The sequence below is a fragment of the Mesoplodon bidens genome, assembly GCF_964165515.1.
Source record: "Mesoplodon bidens genome assembly, chromosome: 2".
Classification (NCBI taxonomy): Eukaryota; Metazoa; Chordata; class Mammalia; order Artiodactyla; family Ziphiidae; genus Mesoplodon; species Mesoplodon bidens.
The window spans coordinates 179,675,988-179,694,460 of NC_138177.1; the positions used below are offsets into that span (position 1 = coordinate 179,675,988).

Genomic DNA, 18,473 nt, shown 5'->3' on the forward strand with positions numbered 1-18,473 from the left:
GAGTTCTATCATAAATGTGTGTTGAATTTTATCAAAAGCTTTGTCTGCATCTACTGAGGTGATCCTATGGTTTAGCCTTGCTATTCTGTGATTTCGGTTAATGCTATGCCACTCAAAATGTAGCTGGCTTTTTTATGATCTAGAATGTAAAGAAACGAATTGGGTAAAGGCTCTGAACATGGGTGACCTGCTCCTAGACCTATGGCCGGAGGTCTCATGTCTTCCTTTATGACCTTTTTTGGATGGTGACAGAAACATCCGTCATTTGTTTCCGTAAGTGCCATAAGTTGAACGTGATGAAGTATTAAACCTGCCGTTTACTACATGTGTAACAGCTCGGTCAGGGGAGCTGGCCCGATCTCTTCATTGTACTGTAGGCTCAAGGGGCAATTTGGAAATTTGAGTTATAACATTAGACTAGTGGGGGAGTAAAAGGACGGGGGCCAGCTCTTCAGTTATTATTCCCCTTGAACCTTTAGCCATTTTCAGCTACAGGCCTTTCCATCAGGGTAGGCAGAAACGCATCACAGGTTTTCTGCAGTTCGCTTTGCCTGGTAGTTTTACTTTCCTCCTAGGCCAAATAAATCCACTTAGTTTCCGTCTCAGGGGTTTCGTGGACTCACATACTGGAATAGTCTTCTTCAGGTTTATTTGCTGTGCTTATAATTTTATTAATGAAATCTTAAATGTGAAAAGAAATTGGAATTCAATATTGCTGTAAATAGTACATTATCAGTAGTGATTTGAACTAACAGCCTCTCTGTTTCAAAATTAGTGACAAACGACGGAGGTTTTGGACTTTTCTTTGATGGTCTTTTTTTTTTTTTTTTTCCCACAACCCCCCCCCCAACACACACACTGTATTTTATTTTTACGAGATAAACGGACACCAAGCATTGTAAATGGATAGCCACAACAAAAGCAACAATGATTGCAATTACCAAACACGAAACACACTCACACTGTGTCATAATATTGACATTCAGTCCAGGAATCCTCCTCTGTAACAGCTCCTTTGCTTTTTAAAATGGCCTGTTTATCTGTATTAGGTCTGTAACTCCAGGCAGTGTTCCAGCCTCTCTCGTAGGATAGTTTAACAAGGCCTGGAGAGGACGGGGACTTGCAGCAGTTAGTGAAAACATTCCACCTGATTGCAAAGCGAGACTCTTTTCTGTGGTCACTGCAGCCCTCTCAGCTCAAAGGCTGCAGCCAGCTGTGTGGCCTGCGCGGAGCACTGTGCCAGTTAACTCACCACTGTCCTGGGTGGTATTTCTGGAGGAGAAGGGCAGGTGTACCACAACCAGCTGAACTCTCTCCACCAAATCCCTTGTCCCGGGAGCAGCTCTTGTGAGGGGAGATGTTTTCCAGAGGCACTGTAAACTTCTGGCCTTTGTGACCTGGATTTGGGCTCAGCTTACTTTCCAGGCAGACCCCTCGGTATTTTGATGTATGCGATGCCTCCGGATTCTCGTCTCCTTTGCTTAGAACCTCCACCTTCCAGAAACCAAAAATAAAAAACATCTTCCCAATGTCTAAAACACCAAATCGTACCTTTTTTAAAAAAATCCTCAGCACCAAAACTTTCTCCTCTATGAGAGAATTTATAAACCAGGGCACTGATTTTATTTGTACTCTACATGGAGTTCCTTATATACTCACTTACCAACTAGTTCCTGAGGAGTGAGATGCTATTGTGGCCCGAGGTACTGGGAATTAGCAGAGAACAAAGGGCACGCCCTCCTGGAATCTCTGGTTTTGTACTGGTATGTGTGCAAGAGAAGTAACAACAACACAACCCCTTTGTGGCATCTACTGCCTGACAGTGTCCTGAGCATTTTACACATGACTGGTTTGATCACACAGGAACCTACCAGGTGGGTACTGTTGCTGTCCCCAGTTTACGGGTGAGGAAACTGAGGCCAAGGGAATCCAGGTAATCTGCCCCACGTCCCAGGCTGACTGCCTGTGGTCGGGAGGAGTAGCAGAGAAAAGAAGAAGGAAGTGGGGGGCTAGAGGGCAGAGCAGCAGATGCAGTTGTAATTGGAGGAGGAAACATTTGAACAGAGGCCTGAAGCGAGGGACCTTGTCAGGGCATTTGAGAGGTCAAAGCTATTTTATTTTATTTTATTTTATATTTTATTTTATTTTATTTTTATATTTTATTTTATTTTATTTTATTTATTTATTTATTTAATTTATTATTTTTTTTTTGCGGTACGCGGGCCTCTCACTGTTGTGGCCTCTCCCGTTGCGGAGCACAGGCTCCGGACGCGCAGGCCCAGCGGCCATGGCTCACGGGCCCAGCCGCTCCGCGGCATGTGGGACCCTCCCAGACCAGGGCACGAGCCCGTGTCCCCTGCATCGGCAGGCGGACTCCCAACCACTGCGCCACCGGGGAAGCCCTCAAAGCTATTTTAATTATATTAAGATATGACTTGCCTTTTCCTCATTTTCTCACGAGTGCGCAGCGGAGTTCTCTAGAGGCTGCATGACGTGTGATAAGCAGCATATTGGCTGCAGGAGTGGCGGTGAGAACCCAGCTGTCTTCTACTAAGCCAGAAGGTGAAAGGGTTTGTAAAAGTATAAAACATTGCCAGTCTTCTTAGTAAACTCTTCTAAAAAAATAGTTATTTTCATTAAAATATTATTTATGATAACTTACAGTGGTCAATTTATGACTTAATAAATACTAACATTTTTCTTAGTTTTAACTTCCAGCACAGTAAATACTGATAAATAGATGGGCCCCACCTAAGCCAAAGCTGTTTGGGGTCCTCAGTACCTTTGGTGTAGACAGGTTCTGAGAGCACATGCCTTGAGCCACCCCCGTGTGAGAAGCGGTCCCCCGGCCACCGTGGGAAGGAAGAGTCAGTGCAGGAGGCAAGGCTGAAGCGGTTACTTGGCTTCTGTAGTGGATCTAAGTGGGTAGCAGAGAGGATGAGAAATGGCTGCGTCTGGGTTTATTTTGTGGGTGTGGATTTTTAAAGAATGTGGAAAAATACCCGTAACATAAAATTTCCCATTATAACCATTTTTAAGTGTGCAAGTCAGTAGTGTTGAGCTTGTTCTTTCATACTGTTGTGCAACCAACCCCTGGAACTCTTTTCATCTTGCAAAACCGAAACCCTGTACCCTTTAACCAACTCCCCGTGGGTCTGGGTTTACTTTGAAAATGAAGGCAGAAGGATTTGCTCTTGGTTTGGATGCGGCATGTGTAAAATGTCTGGTGGATGCGTCATTAAGCAGAGAGATGGTAGCTTTTTTTTCCCCCTTGCAGACCTAGGCCCACACATGCCTACTCGTTTGGAATTTCACATGTGAGCGCACTGCTCCTCCAGTAGGTCACGAGGGAGTTAAGTGCAGGTGAGGCTCAGGTGCTTCTGACCCTCACCTTCTCCCATCATCACATAATAGCAAAAAAAGTAGTATCACATCATGGTCACATTGTATTAAAGATGGTTAAACATTTAAATTTATTTTCAGTTACTTCTGGGTTGACTTAAACTTACGGAAGAGAATCTGGGTAGTTAATTCAAGAAATAGGCACCAACTATGTGGAAATAAAGTTTCATAACATTCCTTTTACTCATATCAGCTTCAGGAGTCGTTCTGTGGTTAATTACGTATCCTGAGGTTATAATGTGAACATTCAGAAGGTGAAAGTAAAAGGAAAATGGAAAGGTTCCAACTGTGAGATGAGCCCAAACAAGCTGGTGGAGATAGGAACCCGGGGAGGGGCTTGGTGGCCACAACCAGGGAAAGTCGCAGCACAGACCCCCTGGGGGCAAAGCCCGGGGCAGAACGAAATGGACAGAAACTACAAATTCATTTTCCCAGGTAAGCGGACTGCCAGAGCAGATGTTCTTACCTTAAAAGCAGAAGTAACAGTGCTTAGTGCCTAATTGAGTAGGAAAAACACCACTTCTCCAATTATCCACCCCAGCCCTGTGGGTTTTGGGGTGTCCCTGGTTCATAAAAGAGGAAATTGAGATCAGGGGAGGTCAGTTATATGCTCCAGGTCACGCAGTAAATAACAGAGGAGAGCTGGACTCTGAGTCCAGGCTGGCCCGATCCCAAAGGGGTTTTTTTTTTCCTTCTTTTTGGCTGTGCTGGGTGTTTGTTGCTGCGCGCGGGCTTTCTCTAGTTGTGGCGAGCGGGGGCTACTCTTCGTTGCGGTGCACGGGCTTCTCATTGCAGTGGCTTCTCTTGTTGCGGAGCACGGGCTCTAGGCGCGGGGACTTCAGTAGTTGTAGCACGACGGCTCTGTAGTTGTGGCTCGCGGGCTCTGGAGCGCAGGCTCAGTAGTTGTGGCGCACGGGCTTAGTTGCTCCACAGCATGTGGGATCTTCCCGGAGCAGGGCTCGAACCGGTGTTTCCTGCATTGGCACGTGGATTCTTAACCACTGTGCCACCAGGGAAATCCCGAAAGGGTTTTTTTCTTGAACACTGCGTTTTCAGTCAAGTTTTTCAGAAATTTTGCATTTCATTTTCTTTTAATACCTCATATTTGTAATTTTATATTCATAAGTCTTGTTGTACCTCTTTTATGTTTTTGTTTGTAATGCTAATTTAAAATAAATAATGTATTATCATCATAAAGAAATAACATTTTAAAATTGAAGTGTAGTTGATTTACATTATTAGTTTCAGGTGTACAACATAGTGGTTCAGTATTTTTTAGATTACACTCCTTTGAAGTTATTACCTAGGGACTTCCCTGATGGTGCAGTGGTTAAGAATACGCCTGCCAATGCAGGGGACACGGGTTTGAGCCCTGGTCTGGGAAGATCCCACATGCTGCGGAGCAACTAAGCCCGTGTGCCGCAACTGCTGAGCCTGTGCTCTAGAGCCCGTGAGCCACAACTGCTGAGCCTGTGCTCCACAACGAGAAGCCACCGCAGTGAGAAGACTATGCACCGCAACGAAGAATAGCCCCTGCTTGCCGCAACTAGAGAGAGCCCGCGCACAACAACGAAGACCCCAAAGCAGCCAAAAATAAATAAATTAATTTAAAAAAAAATAAAGTTACTACCTAATAATGGCTATATTTCTCTGTGCTGTACAATATATTCTTGTTGCGTATCTGTTTTCTACGTAGTAGTTTGTATGTCTTAAAAAAATTTTTTTTGAAGTATGGTTGATTTACAATGTGTTAGTTTCTGGTATACAGCAAAGTGAGTCTGTCTTTATATATATATATGTATATATATATATGTATATATTCTTTTATATATATATTCCTTATATATTAGGTTGGCCAAAAAGTTCATTTGGGTTTTTCCGTAACATCTTACAGAAAAATCCATACAAACTTCTTGGCCAACCAAATATATTATTCTTTCTCAGATTCTTTTCCATTATAGTTTATTAGAAGATATTGAATGTATAGTTCCCTGTGCTATGCAGTAGGACCTTGTTTAGTTGGTATCTCTTAATCCAAGAAACAACATATTTTATTTGTAACTTTTCTAAGATAGGCTGAAAACAGAGGTAGTAATATATGATACCGTCCATAACCATGAGTCTTTTTTCTTTCTTTCAATTTCTAGAGCAATTTATTTCTTATTTTTGGTTGCTTCATGGCCTCAGATAATTTATACATCACTTTAGAATTTAGGATTTCATCCCATTTGGACGTTGATACCAAACTTTGCCACAAAAAATAGCAGCATGGCCTTCCAAACTCATGAGAGTTTTTTTTTTTTTTTTTTTTTTTTTTTTTTGGCGGTACGCGGGCCTCTCACTGTTGCGGAGCACAGGCTCCGGATGCACAGGCCCAGCGGTCATGGCTCACGGGCCCAGCCGCTCCGCGGCATGTGGGATCCTCCTGGACCAGGTCACGAGCCTGCGCCTCCCGCATCGGCAGGCGGACTCCCAACTACTGCGCCACCAGGGAAGCCCGAGTTTTATTGTTTTAATAATGGATGTGTGTCTTCAAAAGCAGTCGAGTTGAAAATAATAATTCTAACGTGGCCTGTGTCCTTTCTCCTTTTTCTGTTTTTGAACACAGTCAACAAGCACAAGCCATGGCTGGAGCCCACGTATCACGGCTTAGTTACGGAGAGTGACAACACCGTGCTCCTCGACCCGCCACTGATTGCCCTGGACAAAGATGCACCTCTGCGCTTTGCAGGTACCAGCGTGTCTTTGTTTACTCCCCATGAGTCTGGGCTTGTGGGAAGCATTTCACACATCCCCTTTGGGTTGTTTCTGAGCCTTTCTGAGAATGTCTTGATAGCGAAGGGTTGTGTGTGGCCCCCACATACCATTTTTTTTCCTTTTAATTTTAAGAGTTGGGGTACCTGACCCCCCCCCAAAAGCCTGTACTTGTTGAAAAGCAAAATATTTAATTGCATCACTGCGTTCCTTGTCTGGATGTAACCAGAGAGAGAGCATCTAGACCATTGCATCTCAAACTTTAGCATTCATGCAGAGCACAGGGATCGTGTTAAAATGCAACCTTAAAAAAAAAAATGCAAGCTTAGATACAGTGGGTCTGGGAGGACCTGGGATTCTGCCTTTCTAACCTGTTCCCTGGTGCTACTGGTCCATGCACGGCGAGGATCTAGGTAATTACGGCTCAAGATTTTCCTTGCCCTTACCTGAAAAGACTTATTTAAAAACATTGAGCAATCTTTTATAAATGAATTCTTTTGGCTTAGGTTTTACTTTCAGTAAATTTTTAACTTGAGTTACTTCGTAAGATTGTCAGCTAAGTGTTTATAGGGACAAATCTCTAGGGTTGCTTTGGAGATTTGCTGCTTTGCTAGCATTCAGTAGCACTTTGCAAATCAGAACTGTCCTTGCTTTATGTCGGGGCCATAGTAACTTCCTTAACTGGTGGAGGAACGGGCTGCTTCACCCTTTCTTTGTCAGAATTGACTATCAATTATGATCGTCAGAATTGACATCGCGAAGTTAATTTTCAAAGAGCGGTTTCTGCATGATGTTTTTCCAGAACAAAATTTCTGTTTGTTCTGTTTGCCTTGGGACAAATGAGAAAAATTCAGTAGCTCTGGTAGATCATTCCATACATTAAATTTAGTGTGGTAAGTGGCGGCAGTGAATGTGAGGCTGCCTCTGAAGAGCTATTTAAAACATGAATTTGTTCTTTCTGTTCAAGTGCCACATCCCATTTCCAGGAAAGTAACCCGAGAAGCAGCTTATGGTGTTGGAGTCAGTGGTAGAGACAGACCTTTCCAGTTAGTTTTACTTGTTTATTGGTTTTTAGACAGAAATCCAGTTAGATGGATGGTAGAGGAAGCGCTCTGTGCTAGGCGTACAGTATCTGTCTGGTAGCCAAGGGGATTTTTTTGTTTGTTTGTCCCCCCCCCCCGCCCCCGATTTAAACTCATTTTTAGCATTACCTAGTGGTTTCCTCTGTGAATAGCTAGATTCTTGAGTGTTTGCATATACATATATACACACACTTTGCATGCAACACCTTTGGTTATTATATGCAGTTCCTCCTTATGGGTGTGACGTTTCAGTGCCTTGTAAATAACCTTAATGGGGTTATCTAGCTCATGTTTCTGAGGGGACTTGGACACCTCTGACATCTCATGCATTCTGAGAAGTGATCGCAGTCAGGAGTTTTGTATTTACTCCCCCCGGCCTCTCTCTATGAATTCTCATCTGTGTCCAGTCCTGTTGCTGGTGGAGCTCTGTCCCATTACATCACTCGTGATACATAACACTTACAAAGCATTTCGTGTCCCAGGCATTGTTGTACGTGCTTTACAAATACGCATTTGTGTTTAATCCACAGCAACCTTTTGAGGTAAGTATGCTTCCTGCCACCTCTGCTTTAAAAAGAGGAAGCCGAGGCACAGAGCAGCTAACTTTGCTCTGGGTCACAGCTAGTATGTGGCAGAGGCCAGATTCCAGCCCAGGCGGGATGGCTCTTCACTATGATGCTGTATATGGCACCAGGAGGGTACAAAGGAAGGGAAGTAGGAAATGAAATGTACATTGAATACTAACTTTGAAGTCATATTAATAAAGTTACTTATTTTTTCTTTCTCATTGGATTTAATTTTATTGGGTCATTTATCAAAACTTAATGTATTATTGTGAATGAAATAATACTTATAAAGTTTTATGTTTTTAGAGATCCTCAGGTATTTTTTTATTGATGTGCCAAAGTTATATACTGGGATTTTAAAAAACTATGTAGAGAAGCACTTTAGAGCCAAGTATAGTGGTAACTTGATTGTATTTGCCATAGTGGCCAGAAAAAGTAAGTATTTTCCTTCTGGAGATTTTCACAGGGGAGCACAGTTGCTCTTGTATTCTTTTTTTAAAAATACAATTCATGTACCATAACATATAGTTTTAAAAGTATACAGTTCACTGGTTTTTAGTATATTCATAAGATTGTCCAACCATCGGCCACTGTCTAGTTCCACAACATTTCATCTCCCCAAAAAGAAACCCTGGCACCTGCTAGCAGTCACTCCCCTTGGCAACCACTAGTCTACTACGTGTTTATGGATTTGCCTATTCTGGATATTTCATATAAATACATATGTGGCTTTTTGTGACTAGCGTCTTTCACTTAGCATGATGATTTGAAGGTTCACCCATGTTGTGGCATGTCCTTCATTCCTTTTTTTTTTTTTTTTTTTTGCGGTACGCGGGCCTCTCACTGCTGTGGCCTCTCCCGTTGCGGAGCACAGGCTCCGGACGCGCAGGCTCAGCGGCCATGGCTCACGGGCCCAGCCGCTCCGCGGCATGTGGGGTCTTCCCAGACTGGGGCACGAACCCGTGTCCCCTGCATCGGCAGGCGGACTCTCAACCACTGCGCCACCAGGGAAGCCCTTTCATTCTTTTTTATTGCCAAATAATATTTCGATGTACGGATGGACCACGTTTCATTCATTCATCCATCAGTAATGGGCATCAGAATTGTTTCCACTTTGCGGTGATTGTGAACGATGCTGCTGTGGACATTCGTGTACGAGTTTCTGTGTGGACATCAGTTTTCAGTTCTCTTGGTTATACACCCAGGGGTGGAATTGATGCTCATCGACTCTTCCTGAAGCGTGGTCCTCATCCTACCAAAGTGAGTAGCTGCACAGTCCAGGGAAGGGAACACCTGTCTCCTTCCCTCTTCTGTTGCCTTGGTTACCCATCCAACTACCCATCCAGCTGCTATACAGAACACTGCCCCCACGAGGCTGTAGCAGACGGGTACGTAGGAAAACAAACCCTAGAGCCAGCAGCCTGTGCTTGAATCCTGGCTCTGAAACTTACTGGCTGTGTGGCTTTGGGCAAATTACATAACATCTCTGTGCCTCACTTTTCATCTCTTGTAAAATGAGGATAATATCACATACCTTACAGGGTTTGGGGAATATTAACTTATTTATGTATAAATATGAAGAGCTTAAAACAATGCCTCCTATGTAGTAGGTGCTGTGTACAGTGTTTGCTGCTGCTGTTATGAATCTTTTAAAAATATTTCTTAACGTTCTGTGAGAACTGTTTTTCCATCTTTCTCTAATAGTCTTCATAGTGTTCCATTTTCTCACTGATTTCTTAAATAACTTTTGTGTAAAGCAGAGGCTAAGTCCGGAGCCTTGTTTTGATCTTAGGTTGGTTTTGGTGGTGACGTTGAGTTTATTTCAACACCATGATGCTGGTGGTGGTGGAGGCAGCAGGCACATCTGACATTTATTGAGCTCTTCAGTGTGGCCAAGGGTGTTCTCAGGGCTCTGCCCAGTTACTTTGTCTGATTCCTTCCAGCAATCTCACGCGATGGGTACTCTCATGCCCCCATTTTCCATATGAAGAAACGGAGACTCAGAGCATGTCTGTCAGCAGCATGACTACCGTATTCTCCATTTAATCCCTGGTCCCTAGACCAGCACCTGGGACTAGTTGACGCTTCCATAGATACTTGTAGAAGGAACGAGTGAGTTTGCCCAAGATCACACAGCTCACAAACAGCCGTGCTGCCTTCGAGCCAGGCGGTCTGACTGCAGCGTGATTCTTAGTTTCACCGGGTCAGCTCTTGTGATATTGACTTCACGGTGTTGTAAACATTCTGGTCCACAGTCTCATCCCATCACAGGACCTGTGTGTGGGTAATCACTGGAGATTACTCATGCAGCCTCCGAAATAAATACCTGTGTAATGTGGGAAGCCTGGTCACCAAAGTGTGTTGTAAATTGTCACTCATCAGACATTCATGTGGGGTGCACAGGGTCTGGCCCACGTTGTTTTCTTGGGGGTGAAACTAAGAGAATAAAGTCTTGGTATTTGTCATGTATTTTAGAAAATCGAAACGACTCAATTCCTTATTCAGCCCCTTTTCCTTAATCTGCTGAAAGCCTGAGTAGAGGTGAGGGTAAGAACACGTATTGTACGTTTTATGTATTTAATGGGGAGTTAAAAGCTGGGACCACTTCACAGGCCACGTTGTTGCTGTTTTGACGGTTACCCCTTCTTCGCTGCCTGTATTGGAAGCTGAACACCCTGCACTCCCCGCCCCCCCCACCCCCCCCCCTTTTTTTTTTTTTTTGCGGTATGCGGGCCTCTCACTGTTGTGGCCTCTCCCGTTGCGGAGCACAAGCTCCGGACGCGCAGGCTCAGCGGCCATGGCTCACGGGCCCAGCCGCTCCGCGGCATGTGGGATCTTCCCGGACCGGGGCACGAACCTGTGTTCCCTGCATCGGCAGGCGGACTCTCAACCACTGCGCCACAGGGAAGCCCCCTGGCCCCCTTTTTGAAGCTCTTCCCTGCCTTCCTAGACTGAGTACAGACATTCCAGAAGATTAGTTAAAACAATTATGATACGAATGGAATCCAAAAGAAATTTCAGGGCAAGAACGGGAACTTTACTTTTGTTGATATTAGAACCAACTCAGATCTGTGCTCCTTTTCTCCATAGGGCTTCACTACCACACATCTCTGCCCAGTTTTGCTTTTAAAGCATGTGCAACTGGGCTGGCATTGTGTTTGCAGCAATGAGTTGGATGTATTAGGTTAAGCCACATGAAAATGCCATTTTTGTATGTTGAAAATGTCAAAATATTTGAAAAAATGGAATGTCAGAAATTTTATGTGATTCAGCCTAGCCTAAGGCATTAATCAGTTGAGTAGCCGTTTTAAATAGGTAAGGATCCGGATGTCAGGACAGAAACTTCCTATTAACAGTTACTGACTAGAGTGAACTCATGTTGGATGCATTTGCCTCCAGGAAAGGTTTGAGATCAATAATCATTAAATGTGAGGTAGCTTTGCTAAGTCTTCCAGAGAATGCAAAAAAGCATTTCTCAAAACACTGATCACCTAGGTGGGAAGGCAAAACCAGCATTGTCAGAGAGTTAAGCAGGGTTGCCAGGATGTTTATAGTTCAGTGTCAGGTGAGAGAGGCAGCGCGGTGTGGACTGGAGTTCGTGAAAAGGCAAGGTGATGGGGGTTAAAAAAGGAAAGGGGGGCTTCCCCGGTGGCGCAGTGGTTGAGAATCTGCCTGCCAACGCAGGGGACACGGGTTCGAGCCCTGGTCTGGGCGGATCCCAAATGCCGCAGAGCAGCTGGGCCCATGAGCCACAACTACTGAGCCTGCGCGTCTGGAGCCTGTGCTCTGCAACAAGAGAGGCCACGATAGTGAGAGGCCTGCGCTCTGCGATGAAGAGTGGCCCCCGCTCGCCGTAACTAGCGAAAGCCCTCGCACAGAAACGAAAGACTCAACACAGCCAAAAATAAATAAATAAATTAAAAAAATAAAAAGGAAAGGAGGTGATTTCCAAAGGCAGGCTTGAGCTCCTGTCAAGGATGGGAAGGAGGTGCAAGGGCAGTGAAGGGCGGAGGGGAGGCTGGGGCAGAGGTGGGAGCTGGCAGGGCTTCCAAAGAGGTGGGACTAGCTCGTGTGGCTTGTGGAGGAGCAGAGGGTTGGAAGTGAGCTCAGGGCTGCACGGTTTCTGTTGTTAAGCTGAATGGACGGGGTGTTACCTTGCACCTGGTTTTCTAATCAAGTTTCTGTCCTGACATCCGGATCCTTACTTATTTAAAACGGCTGCTCAGCTGATTACTGCCTTATACTAGGCTGAATCACATAAAATTTCTGACATTCCATTTTTTCAAATATTTTGACATTTTCAACATTTTCAGCATATAAAAATGGCATTTTCATGTGGCATAACCTAATACATTCCTCCGGATGGGCGAGTGCAGGTTCCCCTGTTCTACTCTTGCCTGCGTGAGTCTGTACTTGCAGGAGCACAGTTTAGAAATCTGTAACCAGCCCGTGAGGTTAGGAAACCCCTGATGGGCCAGTCTCTCACGTACGCACCGCAGCCCATCTGCACTGGAGCCACCTGGCAGCGCTTGTGAGATTACTGAGCCCTGCCTCAGAGCTGCTGAGTCAGAAGTTCTGGGCCTGGGGCTTGGCAGACTACACTGTCAGCGAGCTCCTCACGCAGTTCTTGGCACACTGAAATCTGAGAGCCGTTGCGGTAGTCTGAGGAGCTTGGAGGCCGTAACCCTTGGGTGTATGCTTTTTGTACTTTTAAGGTATCTTGAAAACCTGTTCTGATTAGAGCCACACGTGAGCTTGTTCTAGAAACAAGCCTGGACCAGTAAACAAGGAAGTCAAAAGTCACCATAAATAAGAGTCAGCCTGGATGTCCAGCGGGTGGGTGTGGAGAGACGCCAAGGAGAGAGAAGTGGGTTAGGGAGGAGAGTTGGATTAGCGGGGACGTTGTAGTGGACACTTGCTGCTCAGGAAATGTCCATTTTCTCTTAACAGCCCCTGGTCTCTTTCCTGTTGGGTCCAGATTGGTGGCTCTACAACCCATTACCCTGGTTTCCCCAGCCAGGCACATGCATGACCCTAGCAGGGCCGACCAGATGCTCCCTCTTGGGATGTGAATATCCAGCAGAGGGACAAAGGTGCTGATACCAGGTGTCACGTTCATTCCTGTCCAGACCATTTTGCTCTGGGACTGTTGTGGCTCCTCTTTCTTTGCTGGTCTCTCAAGCTGCCTTGGTTTCTGACAGTTTCCTAAGTCCCTTTCTCTGGCCTGCAGTCAATTCCATGAGTTCCCAGTGGCTCTTCAGTGAAGGTCCTTTCGCTGAGTTAGCTGGAATGGATATCTGTTGCCACCAGAGGACCCTAAGTGGTTTTTTTTTTTTTTTTTTTCCCCCCACATCACAGCTTGTGGGATCTTAGTTCCCTGACCAGGGACCAAACCTGTTTTCCCCTGCAGTGAAAGCATGGAGTCCTAACCACTGGACCTCCAGGGACTTCCCTGAGCCCTAAGTGTTGGAGCTGGCGCCCATGATCTCCACTAGCAGTGTGGTGTGAGGGCAGGACAGCACCAGAGCTGGTGCGGCTGCAGGAGAGGCTCTAGAGACACCCCTCTCATTTGGGGAAGAGTCTGAGACCAAATTAAGTTTTGGAAGAAGACGGAGAAAGAATGCCAGGCCAGCCAGAAACCACAGGGACAGAAGAGAAAACACTGTCAGCCAAGAACCTGGATGCAGCTGGATAGCGAGAAGTCCTATCTCTGCTTTGCTGGGTTCATCCATTGTTATATTTTTATGTTTTGCTTTTAAAAAATTCTTTTGACTATTTTAGATGATCTTAAGGGAATGAAGAGTGGAGAGAGACAGGGGAGGGTTTGGTCCATTCTGAGGCCATCACAGCTAGAGGGGTCGTCCAGGAAACCTGGTGGGGCATTTCAGATATGACGGGAGCGGGGTTGTAGGTAGATTTATCTAGCGGAGCAATGGTACGTGGTCTGGATTGAGTGGGAAGGAACAGGACAGAAAGAAAACAGAATGCGAGGGTGATTTTGAGGGTGGGAGAGGGCTGAGTCTGGGAGAGCAGCCCGAGGATGCGAAGGGCAGAGGTGCACTTTCTGTGTCATCACCGTGGTGCAGCTCCACCTGATACGTGCGGCTCCTGCGTAACCACGTGTATGTAACGGTCGTATGTGTGTCACTAGGAGAAGTGTACGCACAGGTGTGAAGGAGACGGGAGAAGAATGAATCAACGACCACATGAAAGGTTAGAAAGGTCAGCTCCCAGGAGAATTATTGACAGAAGTTGGTCCCTGGTTTGGAGGAGGAGAATCATGAAGCGACTGAGAGGTAGTAGGGTACTCCCTATGAGAATATCCAAGGGCTTGTCGTTCACTTTGCTGGCTGTGAGACGTGACTGTGGTTCTGTTAAAGAGAAAGGTCTTTATCTGCATCCAGTGGAGTTTGTATGGATGAAAGAGATGAATGTGGGGCTTTAAAATCCTCCAGCAAACAAACAAGCGAGAAGTTTGCTTGGGATAAACAGGCCAAACACCTTTCTTGTGAATCTTTTCCTCTTTTCTCTGCCCCTCAGTTCCCTAAAGGGCACCATCAGCTGAAGACCCGGGTGTTCCTCCCAACCCTTTCACTCTCTCTGCCCAGTGGGCTGGAAAGCCCTGTCCATCCTCCTAAAATCCCTTAAATATTTCCTGCTGACACCGCCTTAGTCTAGCCCTCAGCAGATCTCATCTGAAATACTGCAGTCGCTTTAACTCACTCACTCGCCCCTCGCCTGCTCCAGTCGGATCCGTCTTCCTCATTAGAATCGGGGTCCCCGGTTGGACGAGTAGATGGACCCTGAGAAGTGCGTGGACTGGCCACTGTGCAGACGCTGGCTTAGCAGACCCAGCAGAGACACGAAGGCCACGCAGGTGGTGCGGAAAGCGCAGGTCTGCCCGGGGTGAACTTCGTGCTGCTCCTGCTGCATCAGGCTGCCAGCCGGCGAGATGGCTTTTAAGTCATTCCAGGCAAAAGGACCCAGTTGACCTAGCTGTGTAATGAGCACCGTGGATCTGAGGCACCAGATCCTAATGATGTAGCCCATTTGAGTAGTGACTTAGGTACAATCGGTGGGGTATGTGGGGAAGATAACACGTGTACGTTTTTGCTGTTCTTATTGTAAATAGATCCTGTCTTCTAGAGAACAGCCTGGAAATACATGAGTTTCAAAATAACATCTATTCTTAGATTTGATAATCATCCGTTTGAGGTGTTATTCCGTAACACATCGTGGTAGAGGCACGTGTTCAAGGCGGAAGTACAGACCCCCATTCCTCCCTCCAGACCTTCCTTCCATGGCTTCTCCCACGTCGGCTGAGGGCAACTTCATCCTCTGCAGTTTCTCACTCAGAATCCCTCGGCTTTGGCCTTACTTTCAAAGCCCATCTGACCACTTCCCACCGTCCCATGTCCTCCCTGCTCTGTCCTTCAGCCTCTCTGCCGGGGTCACTCCAGTATCCACCTTTGCCCTCTGACAGACTTATTTTCAGCACAGCAGTCGGATGGATTCTTTCAGACTATGAGCCGTATTTATTTATTTCTCTGCTCAGAGCTCTCCAGTCACGCCCTCCTCACTTGGGGGAGAAGCTGCAATTGTGTAGTAGCTGCCGTAGCTTCAGGTTGCTTGTCTGTGTCTCACCTCGTCTTTTGTCCTCCCCTGTGCTCAGCCACTGAGCAGCACACGCCTCCTTGTTCCTGAGCTGGGCCAGGCCCAGGTCTGCCTCAGGACCTTTGCACTCACTGTTCCCTCTGTGTGGAACTCTTCCCCAGATGAGCCTGTGGTTTGCTCCCTTAGTTTCCTCTGGTTTCTACTCTGACGTTACCTTATCAATGCAGCCTTCCCCGGACACCTGAAGTATAGACTGGAAACACCCCAGTGCCTTCCTACCCTCGGAATCCTCCCTCCCCCTCCTCCTAGCCTGATAGCCCGAAGGAGTGACTGAGGGAGTTTCAGCTTTTGGCAAACAGTTCCACTTTCCTCATAATCTCAGAAACAGTCTCAAGGACATTGCCTGAATGATGAGTGTCTTTAAACTCTTACTCAGCAATGCACCAAGTAGGTGGCATCACCCAGGTCAGTAGTCCCCAGGGTCTTAAATCTTACTTCCCTACACAGCTGCCTTGTCGGGAAAGCACATGCTGTCACGGTGAGTGATGTGGGACGGCCTCACCATTTTCTCTTCAGAACAGCAAACTCCAAGTCAAAAACCGAGACGTTACCTCTGAATTAAAGCAGGGCAACTTGATTTATCTTAACATGTACTATGCTGTATTAGTATACACCCGAAAAGTGTGAATGTAATCTAGTGACTTAGCATTCTGGAAAACAGTTGGACACAGCTGGTACCCAGCAGTTCTGCTCATGGTGGATTCTAGAGCAGTGATCAGCCAGCCTTTCTGTTAAAAGCTGGTAGTGAGAGATTGAGGCTTTGCAGCCCACAGGGTCTCTTTGGCAGTGACCCAACTGTGCCACTATCGGGGGAGGGGAAAGCAGCCCTAGACAAGACATTAGTAGGTCTGTGTCCTGATAAAACATTACTTATGGACACTGAAGTTTGAATTTCATGTAATTTTCTTATGTCATGAAGTGATACACAGAAGCCATTTTCAGCTTGCAGGCCGTTCAAAATCATGCCCTGGCTGGACTTGACCTGCAGGTTTGCCCCCACCACTCTGAGCAGTGCTGTCCCGTAGAGCTTGTGATGGTAGTGGGATTCCCTGTCCACGTCTCCATTCAGTAGTTACTAGTCACGTGTGGCCGTTGAGCCCTTGAAATGCAGCCACTGCGACCGAGGAACTGAGTTTTTAATATCACGCACTAAAATATGAATTTTAGTTCAATTTTTAGCAGCCCCACGTGGCTAGTGGCTCCTGTACCGGGCAGCACAGATCTGGAGAGAGCCTGTGTATGTGCCCAGGAAGCAGGACAGAAGGACCCACCGTAGCCTTGTTCATACACAGCAAAACACTGGAGTTACGGTGTGTTCACACAATGGGAAATAACTACAGTGACGGCAGACGTTCGCGGAGCGCTTTCTTTGTGCCGGGCAATGTTTTAAGCGCTTATGTTTTAACTCATTGGGTTCTCCCTGTGCGTGCTAGTGAGAGTGAGTGAACTATGTGACTGCATATGCCAACAGGGACGAAGACCTCTCAGACACACACGGTTGGAAAAGGTCAAGTGAAAAAGCAAGTCACAGCAATTGCACACCATAGGATGGCCATGTTTTGAAACTCAAAAATAAACAAAATGAAACAACACTGTTGAGGGATACGCAAATATGTGGTAAAACCATTAAAAAAAAAAAAAAAAGCAGGGAATTGAGGCTGAGTAACCTCTGGGGGGAGGGACGGTTTCCCCGGCGAGGCCACACTGAGTCCGGGGAGAGGGACTTCTACTCTGTAGGGGTCGCAGGGTGAGGTGAGCAGGATTTATATTGACTTGGGAGAACAGCTGTTTTCACAAAATAAAAGCCATGATCGCTGTAGCATCGCTCCAGTTAGTACCGAATCTGGTTTCAGTTCGCATTTAAGTATATGTTCCATTAGAAGAGGGCTTTGTATTTGTTGCCTTGGTTGGGTACTTTAGGTGAGAACGGATTATTATTCAGCTCAAGAACAAAGGGTTAAAGTGCAACCCTTTCCTCCGACTGTTTTGCTAAGTCTAACGACGACTTGAAAGTTACCAGAATCCAGCCACTGAGAACTTAGCTTGAAAATGAAAATCCGAAAACTGTAAAATAACAAGTAGACTTACTTAGAAACCGTTATCATCAAGGCAGTCATGAAGAGAAAAATCCTCGTGACACCTGAGGGTGTGAGGAGACTTTATAGCAGCATTTCATCACTAAGCTAGTGTAATCTGTGGCACGTTGGGTTCATAGAGATGCTTTGTTACTGAAGATACAGTTTTGCTAAAGCTGGCTGCTGAATTTGTTGTTCGATCATGTCAAGCTTTTCTGTGTAATACGTGCATCTTTGACTTTTTTTTCCTTGTTGTTTTGGCTTCCTTCTTTCCTGTGTTACTGACATGGGTTTGTCTTTTCTCCCTTTAGAGAGTTTTGAGGTGACAGTCACCAAAGAAGGTGATAAAGGGTTCTTTCTACGCCTCCCATGGACAGTAACCCACTAACTGTGTTTATAAAATTGGGAATCAGCCCCGAAACAGAAGAAACTGTCCTGTTCCCTTATCCCTATTGATTCTCCTACTTTGTTTCTATTTTTAAGTATATTGATGGAAATTGTATGTAACCAGACCCTTGGTTAGAAATACCTGGAAATCAGACATCCATTTGAACTATATGGAGAATCCTGTTCCTTTTTTAACATTGGATTTAAGAGATTCACTTTGTAACCATTTTCTACTCGTTGTGATTTTGGAAGAGTTCACTTTTATTTGTATGTGAAATATACTCTGTGAAGTTTTATACCTACATCAAAGTATTTATATGTATGCTCCCGTGGGCCAGAATGGAAACCTAGATTTCAACTCCTAAAGAAGCTTGTAGACCAACTTGGCTGTGCTTACGGTCCCAGGCAGGCTTCTTTTTCAGGTCTCATAGGATAAAGTCCGAAACGAAGGCAAGTCTAGCAAATCCCTCCCGAGAATGGAAACTGTATCTTAATGGTAGCTGATAGCTGTTGAAATGGATGCCTGAAAAGTT

The 18,473-nt window shown here is 45.7% G+C and overlaps 1 protein-coding gene across 2 annotated transcripts in view; it reads left to right on the forward strand.

Annotated features, from left to right (window-relative positions):
* CLSTN1 (calsyntenin 1) overlaps positions 1–18,473 on the forward strand; it is an 80,261-nt gene that overhangs the window by 35,319 nt on the left and 26,469 nt on the right. Inside the window, exons 2-3 of one of the 2 annotated variants that reach the window (XM_081226070.1) lie at positions 6,011–6,133; positions 17,865–17,894. In XM_081226070.1, the coding sequence (XP_081082196.1) occupies positions 6,011–6,133; positions 17,865–17,894 (153 nt within the window). The remainder of the gene's footprint in view (positions 1–6,010; positions 6,134–17,864; positions 17,895–18,473) is intronic. The other variant, XM_081226071.1, reaches the window with a different exon arrangement.